Source organism: Benincasa hispida, chromosome 6, assembly GCF_009727055.1.
Source record: "Benincasa hispida cultivar B227 chromosome 6, ASM972705v1, whole genome shotgun sequence".
NCBI classification, from domain to species: domain Eukaryota; kingdom Viridiplantae; phylum Streptophyta; class Magnoliopsida; order Cucurbitales; family Cucurbitaceae; genus Benincasa; species Benincasa hispida.
Window position 1 is genome coordinate 53,225,487 of NC_052354.1, and position 27,735 is coordinate 53,253,221.

The following is a 27,735-nucleotide window of genomic DNA, read 5'->3' on the forward strand; positions in this document are numbered from 1 at the left end:
CAACGAGATCAACTTACAACTTCTTTGTAGGAGTTATGTTGGTTCCAAATTTAAACGAACGTGCCAAAGCAAAAATCATAAACTTCCATGGGACCAAGATCATGTTCCAAAACACAAAAAACAAAAACTTGTTTAATAACTATTTATTATTTCCCGTATCTGATACGTTTTTGTCTTATTTTCATTTGTTTTATAGTTTAATATAATTTAGTTATGTTAGGTAAAAGAATGTATAATTATGTTAAAATATATAAAATATAATTATCAAAATTTTGCATTACTTAATACATATGAAATTTGATACAAAATTAACAAGAATAATATAATTGTTTTTATCCTTTAAATAATGTTGTAAAAAATGATGAAAAGTGTTATTTTGTCACTCAATTTATTCGATTTAAATTTAGAATTAAATATTTTAACAATCATCAATAGGTCCTACCGGGAGTTGAACTCAGTAAAGTCCAGAGTGCTAACCACTACACCATAAAATCAATTGGTGTCTAATTTATAAAAGTTTGTTTATTTTTATATTTAAATTATATTATATTTGCACTTATTCATGTATTTAGTATAAGATTTTTTTTTTAAAAGTAATTATAAAGTTAGAATGAATCTTATCATCTCAACTTTAAATTTAATAACAAGAGAGGAACAAATATCTTTAATCAAACTTGGGAGAACTTAGAGAATGTCTATAAGCCTATACAATAAGTTGTAAAAGAAAGAAAAAAAGAAAGAAAGAAAGAAAGAAAGTCTACAATAAATTGGTCATATTTGACAATTTTGTTAAAAGGAGGAAAATATGGAAAATAACAATAATAATAATAATAATTAAATACATGGCTCACGTTTTCGAGTCTGATTTATCCTTTTGTTTGTGACAATCATTTAAAATTATTTGACCTAAAGGAATCCTTGAAATTGTATCAAACCCATTAATTTAAATAAATAAATTAGTAAGTAAATGATAAACAATTATTTATATAATGCTTGTCTCAATCAAATAAAAAATAATCTGTCTTAGAGTGGAGTGGTTGTTTTGATCACAGCCAATAAAAATGCAACAAATTTAAAACTTTGTCATTTGAATTATTTGAATAATGAAGATTAAATAAAAATTTTGTGTTAATTTAACCTCTAAACTTTTAGGCATGTGAATATTTGATCCTCTTTAATTTTAAGATTAAAATATCATTTTAGTCAATGTATTTAAAGACATATTCAATAGTACGTATCTACTGCAATTTTATTGTTGTTATTTTTTATTTTTTTTTTAAAAAAATCCATAAGCTTTTTCACTTGAAGTTTTTTAAAAAATATCACATGGTGTGTTTTCTTGCAGGAAAATTATTATTGTTATTTGAGCAGCTTTGATAAAATATTAGTGAAATGCTCATTTTACACTTTTAAACTTTGGAGTTTGTATCTATTTAAACCATAAACTAATAATTATATCACTTTAAACTATCAACTTTTGTGAGTATATCGATTATCACTCTCTTTCAAACTTAGTTGAAAATTATTGTGTGAAGACATATATTTATTTCAAATTAAACTTCTACCCTTTATTAATATTACATTTGAAATCGTCTATGCATTTAATTCCTACAAGTAAATTTATTCAAATGTCGGATTAATATAATGGACGACTAAGATTAGTGCATGAAAATTTTAAAAGGAAATCTTAATTGAGAATTTAAATTAAATTCAGTCGCTTTTGAAATTTTATGGATTTAGTTGATTAAATTATAAGAATCACATAATGTTAACCAAACAAAATGTAGTTGATAATTTAAATTGATATATTTACAAAACTTCAGAGTTTAAGTTAATATAATTATTAGTTCATGGTATAAATTGACACAACTTCTAAAATTTACGACAATTTTAAAGAGGTGTAAATTTAAACGAAGGGATGCACGAGCAACTAAACTTAAGTTAACTTTAGGAAAAAAAAATGTTAATATTTGGTTTAAAAAAACATTTCCTTTAAAATTAATAAAATGAAATTGGAAAAAAAAAACATGAGAACTAAAATGATAGATTTGACCTAAAGACAAAGTAATACTATTATAGTTTCAATAATAAAAGAAAAATAAATTGTAACTGTCCGATGAACATCCCCACATAAATTAAATTACAAAAAAACCATATATTAAATTGCATCATCATAATGTTTTATATTTAACAAAAAACTAAATAATGCATTTTATTATAAGAAACACTTTATAATTATATCTATAATTATTTTGAAAAACTTTAAAGTCTTGTGTGCATTCATTGTAATATCTTCATATATATTTTAAACTTTAAGACTTCCTTGGACAACAATATTAAAAACACACTAGATACTGGCTGCATATATATTTATATAACTCACCTTGGTGTCCAATTAAAATTTGACACGTATCAACGTTATATAAAAATTTTAAAAAATAATTATAATCTTTTTTACTATATAATAAAAAAGGCCTAATATGGAGATGTGTGTAACTTAGTTAGATTGTACCAAATCATTGCTTAATATTTTTATATTTGATCTTTTCTAAAAAAAAAAAATTGTACACATACTTTTTTAAAAAAGCACCTACTTTTATTCTTTAACACTTTAATTCATTCACATGATAATTTAGGTCTGTTTGATAACTGTTAGTTTTTTTTTTTTTGAAAATTTAGCCTATTTCATCCACATTTCTTACAATAATTTGCATACTTCTTAACTACAATAGTTGAATTCTTGGCCAAATTCAAAAAATAAAACAACTTTTTGAAAGTTATTTTTTTTACTTTCCAAAATTTTGCTTCGTTGTACCATTGGTGAAAAGTAAATAACAAAGGAAGAAATTTGGAAGTGAAACTAGTGTCTATAAACTTAATTTTCAAAAACAAAAATTAACACAAAATGTTTACCGAACAGGACCTTATTTTTTTTTATAAATCTAAGAATAGTTTTCTTGCATTACATCATTTGTTCTTCGTGATAAAATATATAATATTAGAGATAAAATTTGTATGGGCAACGCTCCACTATCAACATAATGGTATGATATTGTCCACGTTGGATATAAACCCTCATGAATTTGCTTTTGGTTTCACCCCAAAAGATCTCATACTGGTTCGAGATAGTTGTTCTCACTTATATATCTATAACCATTCCTTTATCCAACCAATGTAGAATTTTGATCAGATTTTCAACAAATTTCACATTTCGATTTTTTTCCTATCAGCAACCTTTGATCCCCACATACATAAAACATTATTCATTTAGGTCTTTTCAGTCTAAAAATGTCATTTATCTTGCCCTTTAATACTTCTCTTGGATTCTTACCATTTATGTTGTTTCCATCCTTGTTAGATGCAAATAATGCGATTTCGTTTTAATTTTAAAATATAAATACTATTTTCATTTGAAAGAAATAATAACACACCAAATAAAAAAAATAATAATATTATTATTATTTATTTTTGCTTGATAATAAACTATGCACGTTTTGACCAAAATATATCATTATTATTATAGACAAGTTCAATTTAAAATTGAACTAAGAATATTATCAAATATCCCCTCATTTATTATAATGTATATAATACACTATAATAAAGACAACGCGATCAAATTTTAAGTTACTTTTTAAAAATTATATGCATTGATTACCATATATATTTTACGTATTCAATCCACCATGAAGATTTATGTATCAAAATCATAATTTAATATAATATAATTATTGATTACCAACATGATCATAGCTAAACCCACTTCGAAAAAAGAAAAAAAAGGTATTAATTGCCGCTTATTAGTAAAACAATGACCGGTTTATATTTGAATTGTCATATGCAAATAGAAAAAATGCAACTTGAATTAATTAAAGGTAAGAATAAATAAAAATGGAAATATAATAATTATTTTTTAATTAGAATCTTCTCGCCAAAGTAGAAGGAAATTTCACTGTCATTTACCTAACACGATAATAATAAAAATTATTATTTTTCCCAATAATGATTCAAGTGTTCAAAATTGTTTTTTTCCTACCAAAAAAAAGAAAAAAAAAATTGTCTATATGTGATAACCATTACATCCATTTTAATTGGATATGAGAATTCTATTATAAAATATTTGAATTGACTCGTGAAATATATCACGTTTCATTGTTTTATTAATAATGTGTTGTTTTTAATTTTATTTTGAATAATCAAGGCTAGTAAATGATACGTGACTTTGAAATTCAAATAACGAATAAAAAGTTTAATAAAATGATTTTTTAAAGGGTTCCATAAATGAATTTAAATTCTTTATCTGATATAAAATAAGAGATATTTTGGACGGTGTAATAAATTCATCATTATTTTTTTTTTATATTTTTGAAAAAAAAAAAGAAAATTAGTTAAATTTATCAATATAATCGTAAAAACATATACTAATCTCAAACCAACTTGACGGATTTAAAATAAAATTCAAATGGACCACACAAATGAAAATAAATTATTACCAAAATAAAAATCTTTTGACTAGTTGGAATATATTTATTTATTTTGTATATTCTAGGTAATTCTTAAATTCTATTTTTATGGCAAATAATGAATAGAGGTATTATATTTTTTTATACTGTTGTAGTATATTTTTCTCATTGTCAACCCAACTAGAACGGGAGCGCTACAATTCTCGTGTCATGCATGCATTTGATGTGGCCTAACTCAATTACATTCAATTTGAGCCCACGAGTGTTACTAGACTCGAGTATGCGTTTATAGTGTAACATAGTTGTCTCTTCCAAATTTTTATAAATAGTGGAATACATTCCATATATGTAGATATGGACATTGCCCTCACTAAACTCGAAACTACTTCAATTTATACTAAATTAAGCATCAGAGCATTAGACACACACGAATAATCAATGACATATATCACCTCGACAATTTATTATTCCACTTGAATCAAGTACACTTCTAAATTATAATAATTTAATCCACTTATCCATTTTAATAACATCTAATAACACAAATCTTTTTTTTTTTTTTTTAAATTCTAACACCAAACAAATTTAGTTCGCAAGTCAAATATTTTTTTTTGTCTTGTCATTCTCTCTTTTGAATAAAAAGAAAATAAAACTGAAAATAAAAAAGTTTTATTACATAGATGGTTGATCTAAAAAAAGAGAGTAGATTAGGGACACACTAATAATTGATGTCATATACCATCTCGACTCGATCAAGTACACTTCTAAATTGTAATAATTTAATTCAGTTATCCGTGTTAATAACATCTAATAATACAAATTTAATTGTTTTGTTTTAATTCTAACCCCAAACAAATTTAGATGGCGAGTGAAATATTATAGATGGGTTAACGAGAATAAAAGAAAATAAAAAAGTTTCATTAAATATATGGGTGGTCTAAAAGAGAGAGAGAATGTAAGGCTATTTTCGTAATTTAATTAGGTAGTGGGCTAAGTTAGAAAAGTTAGGTGGGCGAAATTACAGCGACTAGTCTTCGAAAATCCCGCAAATGCAGCCGAAGATACACGCAAGTCCGAGGCTATTTAAGACAAATATAAGTAGAATTACTTATCACTTTTTTATCACATAACCTATCAACGGATAAGTTGGCAAACTTATTACACTATTATTTATCATCTCGTTCTCGGTCGCGGTATTTAATTTGTCCGATTACCTCTGTTTCTTCGCTTCATATTTCTCTCTCTCTCTCTTCCAAATCCCTAACCCTCTCTTCTTTTTTTGTATAAAAGCTTCAACCAGACGAGCTTGGGAGAGAAACTAGAGCGAGAAAAAGCACTGAAACTCTCTTAAATTTCTTAGTCTTCGTCGTATTCGTCTTCATCCTTTCAAGGACTTCCGATCTGACTTGCCAAATCTCGCGGAGGTTTTTTTTTTTTTTTTTTTTTAATTGTTTTATGTAATTCGTAATTTTCAACATGTTCGTTGGGATTTCAATTGGAAATAATGATTGTTGTTGTGATATTTCTTGTGCGTTTGATGTTGCTAATGTTATTGATCTGCTTGGTTAGATCGTGTCGAGGTTCTTGTTTCCAAAATTGAAGACATAAATATGTCTTCGCTTAGCAGAGAGCTTGTGTTTCTCATACTCCAGTTTCTGGACGAGGAGAAATTCAAGGAGACGGTTCATAAGTATGTTTAAATTTCTTTTCTCTGATTTTTCACGTTGCTATGTTTTCGCATGTTCTGTTGTTAATTTGGGTGATGTTGCTAATTTTCTTTTTATTTTGGGTGTTGGTGGAGGTTGGAGCAAGAGTCGGGGTTTTTCTTCAACATGAGATATTTTGAGGATATGGTTACGAATGGCGAGTGGGAAGAGGTGGAGAAGTATCTATCTGGTTTTACGAAGGTTGATGATAATAGATACTCCATGAAGATATTTTTTGAAATACGGAAGCAGAAGTACCTTGAAGCTTTGGACAAGTAAAATAAAAGAAATTTTATGGATTTGATTTATGATGCTTTGTTTTTTCATTTTGACATTTTTCTTTCTTCGCCTCAACTTTACTAAGGATAGAATGAAATTGTAGGCGGGATAGAGCAAAAGCTGTGGATATTCTAGTTAAGGATTTGAAAGTGTTTTCGGCATTTAATGAAGAGCTTTTCAAGGAAATTACACAGTTATTGACTTTGGATAACTTCAGGTACGAGGTTACTTGATTTTGAAAGGAAATTACTTTTTGTTCCTGAACTTCAGTTCTATCATTGTTATGAGATCTCATTCGTTGTGTTATGTTTGCACAGAGATAATGAGCAGTTATCGAAGTATGGAGACACTAAGTCTGCTAGGGGTATAATGCTTGCTGAATTGAAAAAATTGATTGAAGCCAATCCACTTTTTCGTGATAAGCTTCAATTTCCAACCTTGAAGAACTCGAGATTACGGACTTTAATTAATCAGAGGTCTCTACTAATTCTGACTTTTTGTTGTCTCACTATTTTATGGTTGGGTAATTGTAAAAAATTTTAAAACCTGAATTTAATTATTACATTTTTTTTTCCTAATTGAGAATGCAGTTTAAATTGGCAGCACCAGCTCTGTAAGAATCCAAGGCCAAACCCTGACATAAAGACCTTATTTGTAGACCATAGTTGTGGACAACCTAATGGTGCCAGGGCTCCATCTCCTGTGACCAATCCTTTAATGGGGGCCGTTCCGAAGGCTGCAGCCTTTCCTCCCTTGAGTGCTCATGGTGTAAGTTTAGGAGGAGATTGCTTTTCTCTCTCTCTCTCTTTTTTGTGAATTTCCAAGCTATTAGATTGTTTCTTGGCCTCTGAAGTTTGAATGCTGGTCCACTTTGTGTGCTTGTAGCCATTTCAGCCAACACCAGCTGCTCTTCCTACTTCTTTAGCTGGATGGATGGCAAATCCATCCCCTGTGCCTCATCCGGCAGCTTCTGCCGGTGCTATTGGTCTCAATGCAGCTAATAATGCGGGTAGGATGTGAATCTTCTTCTTCCTTTTTCACCTAGGTGGAGAGGATATACACGTTTACATTCTTGCATTTAGTTATGCTGCAGATGTATGGAATGTGCACTTGTAATATTTTGTTCTTGTGCAATTGCATAATCAATAACTTAGAATAAACAAGGTGAAGAATATGTGTAACAAAAAAATGTGGAATTTTCTAATATTATTTAAATCGACACTAATCAACCCCTCTCATTGAGATAGTTGGTCTTCAAAGTCATCAAATGCTTGTTAATTTTCCTTGTTGTCCACTTCTTTCTACTCTCAAGTTCTTTTCTTGTGATCTAATCTCACCCTGTGATTTCTGATGGAAATATGTTAGCAGCTATTTTAAAGCGACCTAGAACTCCTCCTACCAATAACCCAACTATGGACTATCAAACAGCTGATTCTGAACATGTGTTGAAGCGAGCAAGACCATTTGGATTATCTGAAGAGGTACTGCTTGGTTTCTTGTTTTTCTTTCTTTTTATTTTTCTACCCTTAAAAACTCTCTCTCTTTTCCTGTTTTGCATGCATCCCAGAGCATAGCCTTTCACCCTTTCGCATTCTACATTTTAATTGAAAGTCTTAGCACTTATCTCCTGTAAAAAAAAGGAAAGAAAAAGGGAAAAAAAAAATCCCGAAATGTCTCACCCTTTCGCATTCTACATTTTAATTGAAAGTCTTAGCACTTATCTCCTGTAAAAAAAAGGAAAGAAAAAGGGAAAAAAAAATCCCGAAATGTCTCACCTCATGTAGAACAATAAATGTTAAAAATTAAGAAATGTTATATGTAGCAAGATTGGCCTTCTAGCTTAAGAGTAAGACTGAATCCTATTCAATTAAGAGCATTTCTTCCATTCACTTAGCTGCAAAAGTATTGTCTAAATTATTTATCCCACATCACCAGAGGAGCACACTTTGAATCTTGATTTTTGCAAGAAGAGGTGGCTGGCGAGAGCCTTCTTGTATTTTGTCTATAAAAGGCTTTGGCCTCTTCATCAATAAAGCATGATATTTCCCATTCAATCTAATCCTCCAAGAAGTTTTACATAAGTTAAATAAGACACATGTCTCCTTTTGAAAGGTTATCATGTTGGGTGCTTTTCAGATTTGGTCCGTAAATTGAAATCTTGACTTCATAAAAAAATTTCTGCTGCCTCTTTGGGGAATTCCATTTTGTCTTTGTTCCTGTCGATTATGGATGGAACCACTACCTTACCATATGAGTTCTGGTGATAGTAAAACGTCTGTTGGGATAACGACATGGATATTTTCTTTCACTTTACTTTCAGCTTTGATGGGTTCTAGTTTCCTTAAAAGTCTTTTTACACTAAATGAAATTTCCACATTCTCTACCTTCCCTTGAAATATGACTTTTTTATGTCTGTTAATGGGAATGCTTCTTGTGTTATCCATTCAGCGTAGGAGGGAAAAATTGAGTTTTTCATTTTCTTGTGGGAACTTTCACTTCAAGCTTCAAATTTTGGATGGAAGTTTAACCACAACCAATCATGTCATACCCAGTGTTTGCTAGCCTGATTTTCCTGATCTTTGTCTGCACTTCTTAGCAAGAAACTGTTGTAGTGACTAGTGAAATGAATTGATGACATTTAAATAAACTGTCAATTCTGGATATGCCAAGGGCACCTTATGCCAGTCAGTGAAAATATCTCCTGTAAGTCCCCTATTAATTTCCTCATTGATTTTTTCACTCAATCCATTGGGGTTTTCTTTCTCATCAACATTTGAATCTGTGATTTTATCATTCTTGGCCATTTCTTCCCTATATCCTTCGTCACCTTTACAAATGGTTCTTCCTTAGCATATGAGAGAAGATAGTGTATTACCACCTTATTGTTTTCGTTAAGTGTGTTTCCAGTTAACACTGGGCCTTCTTCTCCTAAAAAAGTTTTTCTTCCACTTCTAAATTCGATCTTTTCTTTTTCTTAAATATTTTATCATCGAGAAGTTGGTTGTAGCAATACTTTTGGTTATTTCTGGAATTGATGATGAATCTTGGAATATTCTTAAGTTTCTTATCTATGTATGTTCTTTACCCGCTATTATAATGAAACTCAAAGTTAGGATTAAGGTTTATGTCATTGGTTTTGAACAACCACATGGTTTATTGCAGGTTAATAATTTACCGGTAAACATTCTTCCTGTTGGATACGCCAACCAAGTTCATGGGCAGAGCTCCTATTCCTCTGATGACTTGCCTAAGAATGTTGTTACGACCTTGAGTCAAGGTTCAGTTGTCAAGAGTATGGATTTCCATCCACAACAACAAACTATACTACTTGGTACGTCCCAATTTGTTTTAGAAGCCTATCAATAGTTCTGTTATTATGTTGTTAACTTTACTATACTTGTAGATATCTGTATAAGAGTGAATATCTCACATTTCTTTCAACGTATTTTTGAATTCAGTTGGAACGAATGTGGGTGATGTCATGATCTGGGAGGTTGGTGGCCGTGAAAGGATTGCTATTAGAAATTTTAAAGTTTGGGATCTTTCAGCATGTTCAGTGCCTCTACAGGTTTGGCTCCTGTTGCATTGGGCTACGTGAAACATTTCTTATTAAATTTATATCTGAAGATGGACTTTTGAGATACTGAACTCTTTGGTTTGCTTCTAGGCATCGTTGGCCAGTGATTATACAGCATCAATCAATCGTGTAATGTGGAGCCCTGATGGAACTCTTTTTGGTGAGTTCAATTTTTGTTTTTTGTTTTTTCTTTGTGCTAATGATACTCTTGAGAAGCTGTTGTTTTGTTAGAGATGTATTTTTAAAAAAAAAACAAATTGGTAATTGACTAGTTTGGATTGCTTTTCAACATCCAGGTGTTGCATATTCGAAGCATATTGTGCACATATATTCCTATCAGGCTGGTGATGAATTAAGAAACCACTTAGAGGTTTGTGTTGGGGGGGGGAAATCGCGATCAATTTTAACTTAGTACTTCCATATAATCACAGTATTCAACTAAAACTGCTTAATCCTGATTTTGTTTGGATAATTTTGGTGGTTGACTTTCGTTTCTTCTTTAATTTCTAAGTACAGATTGAGGCTCATGTTGGCAGTGTCAATGATCTTGCCTTTTCATATCCAAACAAGCAGCTATGCTTGGTTACCTGTGGGGAAGATAGGGTTATTAAGGTTTGTTTCTCAGTGACTTTTAGATGACTTCCACATACAAGTTGGACGTTTCTTACTAATAACTATTCTTTCATACTTTGCAGGTGTGGGATGCAGTCACTGGAGTTAAGCAGTTTACTTTTGAGGGTCATGATGCACCTGTGTATTCTATATGTCCACATCACAAGGAGAACATTCAGGTAGTATGAATCTCACTATTTTCAATTTATGACCACCCCCTTTTTTTTGGTGAAATGGAGCATTAAGTGATTTGTCACAATTGTCCGTTTTCCTAATTGGAAAAAATGTATCATAGTTGGAAAACTGATCCTAATAAAATTCTCAATTCTAGAAACTAGTTCTAGATATGATTCATGTAGTGAAATTCCATGGGCAGACCTAGTAACCTGGATTTATCTAAGAGGACATCAAAAAATTCCACAAAAGTTCTAGTAGAAGTGTGAGTAACTTTCATAAAGCAAAAGTAATGATATATAACTAGGTAATATGAAAAAGGAAGAAAAAAAAAAAAAAAAGAAGAAGAAAAAAGAAGTGATATCAACTATGTCGACATAAATCAATAAAGGGCTATGAACACAACGGAAAAGGGCTCCAACTATTTAGAATACAATATAAAGGATAAGTACAAGACTTTTAGGTCGAGACCAAACCTCCACTAAGACAACCTCAGCGTTTAAAAGTTCCCCAAAATAGCTAAAAAGGTAGTAGTCCGCAAAACACCTCTATCTTTGAGAATGGAGGATGGAACAATATCTTCTCCATCATAAAGCAACAAAAATTGTTAAGGGAAGCAAAGTTACATTACATCTCTATGGTACATGATTCAAACTCTCTTGAGGCATATTTGTACAAAATGCACCACTGCGGCTCCAGCTGCTTGGGGAAAAGCCTTTTGAGTAGAATCGACAATGTTAATTTTCTCCTGCTTAGGCAAAGTGTTGAGTCCATTGGCCTGGATGCCGCTTTTTTACCTTATGCCTTAGGAAAGAGAGATGCTAGCTCTTCTTGTCTTCCAGTGGGTAAGCACTTCTCTTCTTGGCCTTGGGAGAGTTAGGTAACTTCAGGGTTCCCTATATGGCTGGCAGCTAGAAAACTTATTAAGAAAGTGTGGCATCGTCTAAACCACTATGCTAGTCTCCCAAAAAGAGAACTGACTAATCGCTAAGAGCTCACCCCGAGTGGAGCCAAGTTCAGATAAGGCCCCATCCATTAAAGGAAAGGATCTCTCTTTGCTTGCATCCTTGTCGCACTCGAAGCAGGTAGTCAATGAGATTACGTCAATGAATGTGGAACAAAGATAGGTGGATTCCCATTCGTTACAGCTTGCTTGCCCACATGGACAGATTAAGCACCATAGTACGCTCTTCTTCTAGATGAGGTTGGGAACGGTTTCCGATCAGCGAGCACCCCGCCCACTATCTCTCATGTATTCAGTGAAGAAAACCATTGTTACTCGTACATACATTTGATGCATTACTCATAATGAACTCAAGAATCCTAATCATGAAAGGATCACTCTTTCATTTGTTAACTAGTAGGTCTTGCATGGCAGAGGATCGTTGAAAGCCCTCGGATGATTAAGGTTGTCCTTAAAAAGATCATTTTGATCATCTTCGATGGTCTGACTAAGGAACATTCTAATAAACAGGTGTAGCAACTTCTTTCTTATCCTTTGTTGGGATCTTGCTTCGGGCTTGCACTATTGAACGAGAGACTTTCTTTCATCAGCAATGGACTTCTTTCCCACCCACACAAAAGGCTTTGAAGGAGACTCCTGTCTGTCTCAATGGAAACTGACCTGCTAAAGGACATCAATAATCACAAGGATTGTGGGGATCACCCTGTCTAAGGCATTTTTGTTTGTAGTATTTATTTATTTTTTGTCTAAGGAATGAAGAGAAGGGGGTTATATATTGGCTCCTCAAAAGAGTGTCAGTGGCTTGATCAGGGAGTTCGTCCTTCATTCGCCTTGTAGGGATAGAAGGGCACTCTCTTTGAGATGTTGAGGTGTGTGCTTTGTTATGAGTTTTATGGAGAGAGAAATAACAAGAGTGTTTAGACGGATGGAGAGGGTGCGCAGTGATGTTTGGCTTTGGTTAAGATTAAGGCTTCTACTCTTTTAGGAAACATTATACTTGGTCCCCTTTTCTTGAAGAGGGGGGGTTGTGGGCTTGGTTTTAGAGAAATAACCATGTGTGTGTCGACCGTTTTCTTTGTCGAGTTAGGTGTATCATGTATGCATAACTTTTAATAGCTATTTCGAATTCTATATTTGTCTGTACCTTCCTATGGAAACAGCCTTTTTGTTGTATATTAGGGTAGGCATATTTTAGTATTGTGATTTTTTATTCTCAACTTCTTTTCTTTCTAGTTTATCTTCTCAACAGCAGCTGATGGAAAAATAAAGGCATGGTTATATGATAACATGGGCTCAAGAGTTGACTATGATGCACCAGGCCACTCATCTACTACAATGGCATATAGTGCTGATGGAACAAGGTCTATATGTTAATACTTTACTATTATGGACATTTTCAAATCAAAATAATACAATGTTATCCTTCCAGTTAGTTATTCTACAATATTTATTCATTCTTATTCATCCTATAGGTTGTTTTCTTGTGGGACAAATAAGGAAGGAGAATCGTACTTGGTTGAGTGGAATGAAAGTGAAGGAGCTGTAAAGCGTACATATCAAGGTCTTGGCAAGCGATCAGTGGGTGTTGTCCAATTTGATACCACCAAAAATCGTTTCTTGGCTGCTGGTGATGATTTCTCTGTTAAATTCTGGGATATGGATAGTGTAAATCTTTTAACAAGTATTGATGCAGATGGTGGATTGCCGGTTAGTCATGATATGATCATCATTTTTGTACTGACCCAAATAATATGCTTGCAGTAAGCTCATTATTTTGATTTCCAAAATCTACAGGCATCCCCCTGTATAAGATTTAACAAGGATGGGGTACTATTGGCTGTTTCAACCAATGATAATGGTATCAAGATTCTAGCGAATGCAGAGGGAATTAGGATGCTCCGAACAGTTGAAAATCGTACATTCGATGCTTCTAGAGTTGCTTCTGCTGCTGTTGTGAAGGTATAATATTTCAAATATTACATAATGCTTTGTTTACTTTATCTTTCCTCCAGCTGTGATTTTATTCAATTATTTTCCTTTAGGCTCCACCAGTAGGTTCATTTGGCCCTACTACTGTGACTGTTGGTATGAGCATTGGAGATCGGACTGCCCCTGTTGCAGCCATGGTTGGAATTGTAAGTGTCGTCTTGATGATCTAGTTAAACCGATTCGAGTTGGTATTACTGTTACTCTTGTTCATAAGTTCTGTCTATCAAAGATGTTTGTTATGGTTCTTTATTGGATATGGGACGAGTACATGGTTGACACTCATAAGCAGTGTGATAATTCGTGACATACCCTTTCTTTTACTGACAATTTCAGAACAATGATAGTCGAAGTTTGGCTGATGTAAAACCCAGAATTGCTGATGAATCAGTGGATAAATCTAGGATCTGGAAACTTACAGAAATCAACGAACCAACTCAATGTCGTTCCTTAAGGCTTCCCGATAATCTAACAGCTTCAAGGGTACGAGTCTTGCTCAGAAGCTTCATTTCTTTTGCCAAAATTTTTAATTACTAAATATTTGTATAATCACACATAAGTTGAATTACCATTTTGTTCCTGTATTTTGAATCTCATTCTATTTTATTTGTTTACTTTCAAATGTTCAAATTTGGTCTATATACTTCTCATAGGTCTTAAAATTAGTCTTGACTTTTATTATTAGTTTGAAATTAATTTTTATCAAAGTTAGTAGAATAATAATAATAATCTTATAAAGACACGATATGAATATGATCCCAAAAATTGCTAGTAGAGACCATTTTTTTTTTTTTTTTGTGTGTTTTGTTTTGTTTTTGAAAAGTTCACAATAAAGTGATAGTAGGAAGTAAATTTAATATGATCGCATTTATTCCTTGAATATCATCATATCTTTTAATATGATTTGTCAGAATGGTTTTAGAATTCCCTTTTGAAGGGCAAGTGGGTTGCTGTATTAAATGAACAATATTACAAACAAATTTCAATGGATTAATTTCTTTAGTGAAGCGCATTTATCTTGTTTTGCAATTATGTTGTGATACATTGATAGCTATTTCAGGTTTCTAGGTTGATTTATACAAATTCAGGCCTTGCAATATTGGCATTAGCTTCTAATGCTGTACATAAATTATGGAGATGGCAGAGAAATGATCGAAATGTGACAGTGAAGGTATATATTTATTAATCATGTAAGATGAATGTTATGATGATTCATTCCTAGAACTCCTCTATTTATGAAATAATGTTGCGTGCAGGCCACTGCTAGCGTAGCACCACAGTTATGGCAACCACCGAGTGGAATATTGATGACCAACGATATAAGTGATACAAATCCAGAAGATGCTGTCCCATGCTTCGCACTTTCAAAGAATGACTCTTATGTTATGTCTGCCTCAGGGGGGAAAATATCCCTATTCAATATGATGACGTTTAAGGTAGTTTCTTGTATCATATTACATAACCTACCATTGTCTCTCTCTCTCTGGGGGTTTACATATGTTTGTAACTGGGTTGTTGAATTTAGGCTTATATTGGAAGTTGCCGGTGTTTAATCATGATTGGCTTACGTAATCACAAAACTAATATGTTCAAATAAATTTATTTACAACTTATTTTGGGATGAAAAACTAAATATTTCAGGTAATAAATGCATGCCAAATATTTCAAGTACTAGATGTTATTGTAATTATCTGAATGTTGGATATTCCAACAGTTCTAACAATCTCATGTTATCTGCTGGTTTTACTTGGCCATCACTGTGGTCGGAATTTTTTTAAAGAAAATGTCCTTACGTGGAGGAGCTGTGGGTAGATATTGAACTATGCCATGACTTTGATGAATTGCATTTTTTATGTATTTCGGTTCTTAAATGTGTTTCTCAATACAGACAATGACAACATTCATGCCCCCACCACCAGCAGCAACATTTTTGGCATTCCATCCCCAGGATAACAATATTATTGCTATAGGCATGGAGGACTCTTCAATTCAGATTTATAATGTTCGAGTTGACGAGGTCAAATTCCGTTAGATTGGTCTTTTTAGTTTGCAAGTATAGCTTAATTCAAATTGGAGTTCGGGTCTTTGATAATCATTAGCTTTCATAATGCAGGTGAAAACCAAGTTAAAAGGTCACCAGAAAAGAATAACTGGGCTCGCCTTCTCGAATCAACTAAATGTTCTTGTATCTTCGGGAGCTGACTCTCAGGTTTGAACTCTGTTCTTAGCTTTTTTATTTAAACTTTTGTTGCTTTTATCTATTTTGTGTTTGGAGTTATTGAGTTGCATGGCTCCTTTGCTTCATCCTTTATTTGTGTTTACGTATTATAATCGTTATTATTTCTTGTAGCTGTGCGTCTGGAGCGCTGATGGATGGGAGAAACAGGTCAACAAATTCTTACAGATTCCAAGCAGTCGAACGACTGCTCCTCTCGCAGATACGCGTGTTCAATTTCACATAGACCAGATACACTTGTTGGCCATTCATGAAACTCAGATAGCTATATACGAAGCACCAAAATTGGAATGCCTTAAGCAGGTAAAATAGTGTGCAGAACAATGCCATATTCAAGAATCAAGAGCATGTTTTTCTTTTTTGTAATTTGTAATTTGTATTGTCTTTCTTCAACAGTGGCTCCCACGAGAAGCCAGTGGTCCAATCACACATGCCACTTTTTCTTGTGATAGTCAGTCAATCTATGTCAGTTTTGAAGATGGAAGCGTAGGTGTTCTTACTGCTTCGACTCTTCGATTAAGATGTCGAATAAATCCGAACGCTTACTTGCCTCCGAATCCAAGGTGTGTTTCTTCATTTTATAAGATCAACTCACTCCTCGTGTACTTGCTATGTGCAACTACGTAGTTCTTCAATTTTCATTCTTTCTAATATATTCCATTGTGTTAATTTATGAGCACAGCTTGAGGGTACATCCTTTGGTTATCGCCGCACATCCATCCGAACCCAACCAGTTTGCATTGGGACTGTCAGATGGTGGTGTCCACGTACTCGAACCATCAGAGTCGGAAGGTAAATGGGGGACGTCTCCTCCAGTTGAAAATGGTGCCGGGCCAAGCACTGCTTCGGGTGCTGCAGGTCCCGATCAACCTCAACGGTGATGTCGACCATAGGAGATGTTTGTGATTAGAACGGAAGGCAAATTGCCGTATTAGATTATGTAGATGTAGGATACCTGAATCAAACATGCTGGCAGCTTGTCGCATGTGGCATTGTAGCAAACCGTGGTGTTGTGCAGTTGGTTCTCGTCCACGAAGACTCAGAGATGACAAGCAAGACGGCATTGTAGGGGCGGACACAAGACGTGAAGGAAGGTTGATGATGGCTGACAATCGAAGAAATCGATTTTTGTTGTATCAACTGTGCTGTCGTGAGATTCATAATTTCGCAATAGTTAATTTTTTCATTAATTTTTTTTTCTTTTTATTTTTGTTCTCTAGTCTTTTGTGAGAAATATGAGTAGATAACAATCTGATGTTAATTTTTCTGAGGGTTTCAATTTCTCTATAGCATCGATTTCCACTGGCTAATTTGACCATCTGTTTGTACATTAACATTTATATCTTCTCTTCATTTTCAAATTACTTTGTCCGTCATTGTTTAGCATGTTTGCCTTATAACTTTATTCCAACATCCATTTTTCATCATCTCTATTTTGCACTTGTTCTCATACTATCCGACATCCGTCGATTATAGGTTGTGACTCAAAATGATTTCAACTTCAAGAACAGTTGGGATGAAAGTTGTTGCAGTAGACACTTTGTCGATCGTGATAGTAAAGAGGCTAACCATGTCAACGAATCTTAGTAACTATTTCAAAAGTAATATCCTAAAGAAAAAACCCTAACTCTTTTCAATTAACCCTTCCCCTCACTTCATCAATGAATTCTCACACGTACCTCTCATCTGCCTCATGCAAAAAAGTTACTCTCAGAATTATAGTACGTAATTTTACACTTCACTCCCTCCCCTCCGCCCCCAAAAAAAGGGCAATCGTATAATGATGTTAAAAAGTAGGATTTAAAAACTATACTTTATTTAATCTACAAAGTATAATATATCGTATAAGATAAAATAATATCCATTTTAGCATAGTGGACACTTTTTTTATATATTAAACTAACCTGGTTGATATCAAATAGATAACACGTCTTGAGTATAAAATACAAGGAACTTTAAACTTCACGCTTAAATGTAGACATGAGATTTAAACTTTCAATTTCAAAGGAAAGAACTATCAAACTATGCTGCTTTATGTGATGTTTCTCAAATTAGATGAGTGCACTCTTTTGAAACATTAAATAAATAGTACCTTTTAAACAATAGCATAGATAGATGACACTTTAAATCAACCGGCTTTAATAACACCTCCTTCTGGTCATAAAACCAAACCCGAGAAATTGTCAAACAAAAAAGTTGCATTTTAAAAACAATGATAATTGTTAACAACCAAATAAATGAGATGAGGATAAGAACAATACTAGGAAGCATCTCAAAGAAGTAAAAAAGATTTGCCACATGACAAACTATAAAACAATTAGGAGAAATGCATGACGCACATAAGGTGAGCATAGCTCAATTGACATAAAAATATGCATCTCATTTTTTTAAAAAAAGATAAAACGAGAGCCTAATGTATGTGTGTCACATATATATATATATATATATATATACACTTCAATACTGTTACTGCCAAAGTGAGTATAGTTCAACTAGCATAAAAATGTATATTCTCGATCAAAAGAAATGAGGTTCAAATCCCGCCCCATGTTGAACTAATACTCCCTATTGACATGGTGTATACAATATATACCTTTTTGCTTTACACGAGACAACAAATCATATAGATTTTTTGCAGGAAGATCATGGATCAAAGAAAGAATTTCCCCCTTTATAAGCAAACTGTTTACAAGCAGAACCTGAGTGAGTGAATACAAGAACAAGCGCCTCTCTCTCTCTCTAATTCCGCCTTCGGCTACCCTTCTTCTTTCTGCCGTTGCTGGGTGACGATTCTTTTGCAGGTACAGGCAAGAGTGTTCCACCTTTTATGTCATCTGAATCCGTAATGTTGTTGAGTGTCTTTTGAGCTTCAATGTAGACTGTAAGATCTCTAATCTGTAACATCATAATCAAACATAGCCAAGTGCTATTAGTGAGACATGGAATACATAAGAGCATTCAGCATGGTGTAAATGTCACTACCTGTTCTTCCAAATCATGTATTTTCTCATTCCTCAACTTCAACAAAGCGAGTTCTCTGTCATACAAAGTGTAATTACAAAGGTGAGAACTTGACACCAAACTTTTTTTTTTCTTTTTTTTATAAAAAACATTTCATTGATAAACAAAATAGGAAAACCCCCAAAGAATCCAAAAGAATGCAAGCATAACGGCTAGCCAAATCATCTTTTTTAAAACACCAAAAGAATGACCCACCAAAAGAAGTGCAAGGTATTGATAATGTTGTTCGGACACACCGATAACCAACCAAAAGCGTCCCAAATAGTATCATAATCATTCCATACTAATGAGTGACACCATACTTGAGTATCAACGCTGGAAAACTATTATTCAATAAGCAGAAGGTGAACCAAGACTCCCAACGTTAGTTCTCTCACCCAGTGCAGACTCCCATGAAATTCCACATCTCACGCTATTATCATTCCCAAATATATGCTAATATCATGTGTCGTGGAAAAGCAAAGGTCGCTGCAGCAAAGGAAATTGTGGACTAAAAGAGGTTGGAATACACCAACTTAATTTCTTATACTAAGTTCACAAGAACTGATCATGTGTGTCATCATCTTCATATAATACTATCAGACAAGGTATCGTATAAATCCTTCAAATCAAGGACTAAGATCATGTACCTTTCTTCAATTTGCTTTGCTTTAGCCAGCCATATTTCTTGATTCTTGATGAGCTTCTGATTTACCTAGAGGAGGAAAAGTATTTAGAAAAACACATGATTGTATGGCACAGATGAAGAGAAAAAAGATCAGTGTCCTTGGCCATAGAAACATGTGATCATCTGAACTACAACGTACGTCGGAAACAATGTTTTTCTCCTTGACACATTTTTCAAGTTTGTCTTGAATGTCCTGAGTCTTGGATATTAAAGCCTCTTCCACTGCTTCAGAAATAGAAACTTCCTTTTTGCTTTTGGCCTCTGCCAGCAGAGATTCATAATACTGTCGAAACAAAAGTAAAACAATTGATCACCGATGTGCATGTGCATGTGCATATGCGAATGCTTAATTAGAGCTGAAAAGAAAAAACCAATGATGGAAATTGGTCAAACTTAAGTAATAAGCACAACCGTTTATTTACTTTTTAGTTTCTACTTCAAGCAACTTAATAAGAAATTCATAAATATATTACACGGATATGCAAAATGTTGATCTAGGATAACAGTTCATACAAAAGATGCTCGAAACCACGATAGCATGGTTCAAAGTGGCATGCTATAGGACAGTGACTTGGAAGGTCTGAAACATGTTACTGTTCAATTTAGAAACGCCCATATCTGACCAACTTTAAACCAAAATACTGATTCATGAAAGATCCAATGCTAACTTGCTCGAGTAAGCCAAGTTTTGAAGGCTTGGATACTTGTGCATTGCTGGAGTCAGGTTCAATTACAAAGAGCCATTCATATTTCAGCATTTGTGGTCGAAGTTTGTCTTGTCTCATCATATACCAAGAGTTACGTCTGTCCATTGCAATTATAAAATACCAAGAACTAAAAAGATCAATGCTGTCAAATATTCAACTTTCACTTCAGAAGAAAAAAAATTCTCAGATAAATCTGAAATATTATAATGTTTTCACATGAACTAATATTGGGAGCCAAAGAGTTTTGAAAGCATCAAGAACTACTTAACAAAAATAACATGCAAACAATAAGGTGCAAGATAAAATTAGAGAAGCCTAATCTAAAGTAGGGAATAAGATGGCATACTTGTCTCTGAGTTTCCAGCTGAGTTGCAAGAAGCCGATTATACTCATCCACAATCTGTTTGGAAATATAAGAATTGAGAATAAGCAATTCTTGTATGGATAATGTGATTAATATACTAAATGCTAAGGCCGATAATTTATATTATCCAACCTTTAAACCTTCAGAATATCACATGGATTAAATTTATGGCCCTAAGTCCATACAGTTCTCGGACCATAATTGCGTAACAGAAACATGTCTACAGACTAGTAAAAAATAGAATTCATGATATATATTCGCCAAAGAATTTTGTTGGAAAACCATACTGCTTCAACTTTACTGCTATATAGGGCCTCATTGATTCCGGAGTCTTCATTGAATTCACAAGTTCCACACTCTCCTTCATGTGACATGCAGTGCGAATTCATCTCTCCAAACTTACAATCAACTTTAGACTGGTTCAAGCGATGAACATAAGTGTCACCAACATAATCCCAAATTTGTTGTGTTCTTAAATCAAGAGAATAGCAGTGATGCATATTCTTCCAATGCCTGATTGCATGCCCTTCCTTATACCTAAGATCAACGTGATGCAAACAGGCAGTAACTAATGTCAGGAAGTATTTTGCTGATAGCAGTCTTCTTGAATATGTCAACTTAGAATATATAAGAAGAGAAGGAAATGTTAGCAACCTTCCACATCCAAGAAAGCCACATATCACGCACACCCAAAGATTCTCCACAGTTCCACAAATGAAGCATGCTTGTTTCTCATCCTGTTGCTGACAGAATCGACAGACCTGATGACTTGCCAAAAATAGAAAGATGGTGTGATCTTCCAATATAATATTTTCGATTTTCAAGCAAACTGACCAATTCTAAGAGGCTTCCCTTGAAGAGCACAACCAGATAGAACTCATACAAACGTAATTTTTGTATTTCAGACTATTAATTGTTCCGAAAAGAAAAAAAGAAAAAAAGAAAACAAAAAATAAGAATCAGATTCAGTAAGATATAGCTATTGTTCTATGTCATATCATGAGAAGGTCAAAAGGTCACGTAAAGATAAATTCATTGACATTTCAATCACAATTTTTTTTTAGATTTAGGAATTAAGAAGTGCTCACAACAATCACCGGGGCTCCTGCATCACCAGTCTTTTTCAGGTTTAGCAGGATCTTTTTTAACAAGAATAAACACTTTCCTGAAAGAATATAAAAGAGCATATAAAAAGATAACCATATCCACCGGCATGTCTGCAATGCGTTCGGCATTCCTCCAATCCCAAGTAGCTCCTTCGTTTTCCTACAATCCTCTGAACATTAGTTCTCCCATATCCGCCTTCATAAATCCACATCAGTCCCCTCCCAACAATTCATTCTCAAAATCCATATGCCAGTCCCAATACCTATATTAGGTGGATCATGATGCAGAAACTGGGCCCCGAAATGTTCATATTTCTTTGGCCCCTCTTTCGAAATTCGCTACTCCATGAGCCCCATAAGGAAAGGAGTACTTTGTCATTCCTTGATTCTCGGCACCATCGGGTCTACTTCTTCCCAAACATCATCGTTATCTCAACTCTTGCCATTTCAACCCATATCTAATGTAGCCCACAACTCGCCCCAAACCCTATCCAGCTTTCCAGGCCATCCAATCTCCATCATTCCACTTTAGCTCACCTCCAACCACCTCGCCCCTATAACTTACGAGCAAATCCCATTCCCCCAATAGGGATGTACGAGTATGCGGATAAATGAAAATTGAGGATTTTAGGAACCACCAAATTATGGGATTTTTCCCTTTATCTTGATTCACACCTGGTGAAAAGGAATTCAAAAAAAGACAACAGAAAACGTTGTCCCATCTCTCATCAACAAGCCTATTGTGCCGATGTCTGCCCTTTAGAGAAAGACGAAGGGGCTGTCATCCGATTGTTCCAGAAGAGTTTTACAGGCCCTGCACTGAAATGGTTTACATCACTAGATCATTCTAAGTTAGCCTTGTTTGAGCAATTATCTCAAATGGTCGTTGATCAGTACTCCTACAACTTAGATGTCAAACCAAAGAGATCTGATCTCGAGGCTCTTAAGTTAGAAAGGTGATGAAAGTTTCAGTGCCTACGTAAGCAGGTGGAGGGTTGTTGCTGTCCAAATGCGAAAAAAAACTCTTTGAAGAAGACTCCAACTCCATCAACTAGTTAGAAGAAGGCTTTTTGGCACATTCTTCGATTGCTGGCTACTTGGTGTCATAGACCTAGACCACATTCCAAAGCAACACCTTTCCTCTTTTCCAAATTATCATAATAATGTAAGCTTTCAAGCCCTTGGCTTTCGAAACTATTAGCAAAGCCCTAGAGCACCCTTTATATATAAAAGTAAGGCCTTAGTTTTCCCTATCAACCTAATAGGGTGCAATGCTTTCTATTTTTTGTTTGTGTGTGTAGTAAGGAGATGTTTGGGATAAAAGCCCCGTCTCCCTTCTAAAACGTCGAGAAAGCTTTGCAAGCTTCCCCTTTGCTCTATAGAAATGGATGGAAATGCCCGCCCGTTCTTCCAAACGCGTCTTGGTCTTGGAGCAAGAACCTCCGCCCGCGGGCGGGCTTCCCTACTATTGGATCGTGAACCGATGCCATATAGAAGACTTTAACCACTGAGTTAAGTAGGTCAATGAGAGTTCTTATTCAATTCATTTCTTTTTTCTTCAATTGAGAATAGTTATGCTATTCCATGACTCCCATTAGGTGTAAAGTGACTGGGTTCCAAACCTCACCCTTGATAAAATGATATTGAAGCAGCTTCATTTCTTTTTGTCTTTCTCTTACACGACAGCATCACGATTGTTACAGTCAACGTTCTGCATTCATGATATTGGGGTGGGCTTCCTTGATATTAAGGTGGCAAAGCAGTTGGGAATTGGCTAATGAAGAGGAAGAACCTTTCTCTTACACGACAGCATCACGATTGTTACAGTCAACGTTCTGCATTCATGATATTGGGGTGGGCTTCCTTGATATTAAGGTGGCAAAGAAGTTGGGAATTGGCTAATGAAGAGGAAGAACCTGAACTTTGATTATCTCTAGCTGTTGGAACAGGGGCGGTTGAAGAAAGTGGTCTGGAGATTCGAACTAAAGCCCTGATCAATGTGAAATTGATCGAGATGGGATCATGATTTTCTTGGAAATGCGTAAGTAAGAGGAGATGGGAGTAAGCGGGCGTTCTATATACTATGAAAACCCTTTGGAATTTCTTTCATTTTATAGAAAAAAGTTATGCACTTCTATAACCTTTCTAGTGAAGTTCACTCCTTCGGTATTGAATCAACTCTGATTTTAGCAGCAAAAATTTCCTTCTTCTTTACTGCTACAGCGGAAACTCGATGTTATTGTTGTTTAGTTTAGCTTTCATTTAAGAGTGAAAAGGAACATCTTTATGAGATGAACGTAATCGATAGATCGACTTTCTTTGGTTAGGACAAATTCAATAGCTTGCTTTAGGGTCCTTAACATAATCTCTTACCGTGCCCCTTCCTCAATGAGTCAGGAGCGAGCCATGCCACATTGCATGGGAGGAACTGATCCTTCACTTCCTTTTTGAGCTTTCGATTGACGGCCGTCCGTCCGGCTCCATCCGGGTTCTCCTTCGCATCACCGGTAAGATATATGCTGGTGATGGTGATCTTTTTCTCTTTTAAGGCATAGACAACCTTGAACTTTTCCATGTAACACAGAAAATTCTCGTTTAGATCGATATTTATCTACTTCTTGTCTGGGCCAGAGCTCCATGCAAAGTATCTTTTCAAAGTTGCAAAACATAATCCCTAGCGGAAGTTGCAATCAACTTGATGCACTTTGTTGTACGGACTCATGAGTATAGGACGAGGACATAATGTGAGGTCGTGGGCACCCATATACCACTTCAAACGGTCTTTGTTTGGTTGCCGAATGATAAGTGGTATTGTACCACTATTCTGCCCATGGTAACCAACGCGTACCCATTCCCTTGGTCTATTGCTTGTAAAGCATCCCAGGTAGTTCTTTAAGCATCGGTTAACCACCTCGGTATGGGGGTGGAAAGCTGTACTCATGTTAAATTGTGTCCCTTGTAAACAAAAGAGCTCCTGCTAGAAATAGCTAATAAAGACCGAGTCCTTTGTCGCTGACAATTGAGTGTGGCATTCCATGCAATGAAGATATTATCGAAAAAGATCTGAGTGGTTTCGTTGCAAAAAATTTGCATCTTTCTTTTTGTTTGTGAGTCGGTCCACACGATCAAGACCCATACTCCTGCNNNCGAAAAAATCTATGGAGACACTCTCCCATGGTCTTTGTGGTATAGGCTATGACTCCATGAGCCTCAGGAGTCTCCCGCTCGACCTTGTCCTGTTGACACACGAGGCACATCTTCACATACTCAACAACGTTGTCTCGCATGCCCGACCAGTAGCACCCCCGCTTTTGCAAGGCCTAGTGGTCCATATAGACGATTTTGTGCCTAATCTAGCCGAAACTTCTGTACATAATGTACTATGGCGAGTCCTCTTTCAGTTGTGGTGTAATTTCACAGCAACTATTTATTAGGCAGAAGGCGGTAACAACCTCCTACTCTACAGTGGGATAATCGAGTTTGGAAGGCTCTTCTTGAGCAATGGCTCTTAAGGATGTGCATATTTGGCTAAATGGTTAATGAATCTTTAATGGTCAAAAGGCCTAGAAAGGACGGACCGGACACCACAAACCGGTCGTTTTTGGAGTCATCATTTCCATAATTTCAAGTAATTGATCCGGGTCTCTTTTGAATCCATCTTTTCAGACTATATATACAAATAACTTCCCTTGGTTTATTAGAAAATCTTGGTAGGATTCCAGGAAAATCAAGCCTATTTACTTACATACCAAACCCTTTACCTGTGGAATTGGTGTTTAAACCATTTCTCAACCCTAGGTAGAAAATCTGATAATACAAGGAACTACGCGTTCTATGAAACAAGAAGCAAGAAAGAGAAAAAGCTATTAAAGTGGTTCAATCCTCCCTTTATTTATCTTTCTTTTATCATCTTGACTAAAGACGAAAAAAGTCTTTGCCGCATCAATGAGAGAAAAATTCCCTCTATCGTGATTGATTCACCTGACGTCATAGCTAATCTCACTGTTCCCAAACTAGCTGCCCCCAACCTAGCAAAGAAGCCATAATGACTAACGATACAAAATTGAGCTCTAATCCAAAGAATAAGACCTAGCGGATAAATACAAACTGGCCTCAATCCAGAAAAAAAGGACGTTCTGTGGGAATTTATGCAGTTATTTAAAACATAGAATGAGAAAAACAAGTTTTAATCATAAAGGCTCTTGGTCAAGCGAGAGTTCATAGGTAAAAAAACTAGTACAAAAATATAATAGAAGAGAACAGAGTATGTATTCACCTGACAAGATAAAGAAGTCCATTTTGAAATGCAGAGGCAGTGAAATGAATGATCACATAGTGTGTGAATTATCCCACTAGTATCAGGATCAAATCTCTCTAACATTCAAATGTAGATTAGGTTAGAAGAATTCGCCGATCAGAATTCTGAACTAAGCAAAATAAATCAAACATCCATCAAGAGAGGAGAAACAGAAACACTTGACTCACCCAGACAAACAGGGCAAGTAGGCAATTCAGTACATCCATCCGGAGGTGACCCAGCTACCTCTGCTGATTCTGTGTACTCGACAGACATCAGAAACAGAATATGACATACCTCAGCCTAAAAATGAATAATATATGCGGCAATATTATATGAGCATGTTTCCATTAAATCAAATGAACAACCGAAATTGCAGTTCTCGTACCTCAGAAGGAGAAAACTTCTTGCCATTCAAAGTGCCAAAAAACCCATCAGCATCCATTTGATTTTCGAGCTTAATCAAAACACTGTATCGTTCTTCCACACCATCGTTCCTAAAAATTCCATCGACACGAGAAGCTATCAAAACGGCTACCAACCACCCTTCTACCATATGCAGATTAAACTCAGACAATAGCCTAACTCCAATGATCGCCTTTAACACAGTGACAGTTTCATCCAATGCATACAAGAAGAACAATAAATTCCCAAGAGAATTCTAACGTAACAGCAATCGTAAATTCACACTCAATGACTCAATTACGCTTCGTGATTGCCAAAAGAACTCAAGGAAAGAATCTAGAAAATAAAAGATTTCAAGTCTTGAGGCTCATAATCCATTGGCCTTATTATTCATAATTCAACATAAAAATAAAAATAAATAATAAAAACCTTCTCCAGAATTGAGGTATGTTTGTATCATAATACCAAGTAAATCAAGAACGCTCAGCTCGATATTGTTATCAGTCAGTAGAATTCGATTCATCGGATACCAAGAAAAAAAGAACGAAAATACAAGCAATATCAAGGGTTACCTGATGAAGAGAAGCTCGGAGACATGGTTGATGCGAGAGCCACAGACGGTGACGAAATCATCGTATGATAGATAGTTTGGAACAGCAACAACAAAGAGGATCGTGGATTGAGAGCTAGGGTTCGGGAGCGATGATTTCGATATGCTCCGGAATAAGTGAACAATACCTCTACGTTCGCTAAATTTCGTGTGGGAGTGAGAAGCTGTACTGTTTCGTTGAGAAATGGTGCTGGTGGTTGAAGTTTCGTCCGGCGAAATTTCGATAGTGATAGGGTGATCGGTGTCCACTGAATGAACTTGCAGGAAAAACATGACGACGGCTCCGTCGTGGAGTCGGTTCTACAACTGAGGGAGAATTTAAAAGGCACGGTGGCCGGACTTGGGTGAATTTATAAACATCACATAATTAGTATATTACATGTTTACCCGTATTAATAAAATATCCATGTAATCAACCTTTTCATTTTCTTATTGTCTTAGAAATATAGATAAAATGTAACAAAAATAAAAAAAAATAACAAGAAGAAACCCCATATGAATGTAGGAAATTTGAACCGCCAATTATCACTCTAGTAAAATCATGAAATACTTCTTTGTAAA

The 27,735-nt window shown here is 34.7% G+C and overlaps 2 protein-coding genes across 3 annotated transcripts; one reads left to right on the forward strand and one right to left on the reverse strand.

Annotated features, from left to right (window-relative positions):
* The first annotated feature begins 5,693 nt into the window (after positions 1–5,693).
* On the forward strand, positions 5,694–17,373 carry LOC120079780 (topless-related protein 4-like). 2 transcript variants are annotated; one of them, XM_039034163.1, is made up of 26 exons: positions 5,694–5,887; positions 6,033–6,153; positions 6,265–6,444; positions 6,552–6,665; positions 6,766–6,924; positions 7,039–7,216; positions 7,334–7,457; positions 7,814–7,929; positions 9,611–9,779; positions 9,907–10,016; positions 10,116–10,185; positions 10,322–10,395; positions 10,542–10,637; positions 10,721–10,816; positions 13,009–13,136; positions 13,248–13,482; positions 13,570–13,734; positions 13,818–13,910; positions 14,098–14,244; positions 14,822–14,932; positions 15,018–15,197; positions 15,650–15,778; positions 15,875–15,970; positions 16,112–16,300; positions 16,394–16,560; positions 16,680–17,373. In XM_039034163.1, the coding sequence occupies exons 2-26, from the start codon at positions 6,074–6,076 to the stop codon at positions 16,876–16,878; spliced, it is 3,405 nt and encodes a 1,134-aa protein (XP_038890091.1). In that variant the 5' UTR covers positions 5,694–5,887; positions 6,033–6,073; the 3' UTR covers positions 16,879–17,373. The 2 variants fall into 2 exon arrangements, with proteins under 2 accessions (XP_038890091.1, XP_038890092.1); XM_039034164.1 differs by having other exon boundaries at positions 5,695–5,887; positions 7,817–7,929.
* A 1,029-nt stretch (positions 17,374–18,402) lies between these two features.
* On the reverse strand, positions 18,403–27,531 carry LOC120079727 (BRAP2 RING ZnF UBP domain-containing protein 1). The gene is made up of 11 exons (XM_039034071.1): positions 27,137–27,531; positions 26,548–26,656; positions 26,348–26,462; positions 26,139–26,236; positions 21,411–21,517; positions 21,044–21,293; positions 20,739–20,792; positions 19,825–19,968; positions 19,648–19,712; positions 18,980–19,034; positions 18,403–18,892 (listed from the first exon to the last, which is right to left on the reverse strand). The coding sequence occupies exons 1-11, from the start codon at positions 27,445–27,447 to the stop codon at positions 18,737–18,739; spliced, it is 1,464 nt and encodes a 487-aa protein (XP_038889999.1). The 5' UTR covers positions 27,448–27,531; the 3' UTR covers positions 18,403–18,736.
* Positions 27,532–27,735: the final 204 nt, after the last annotated feature.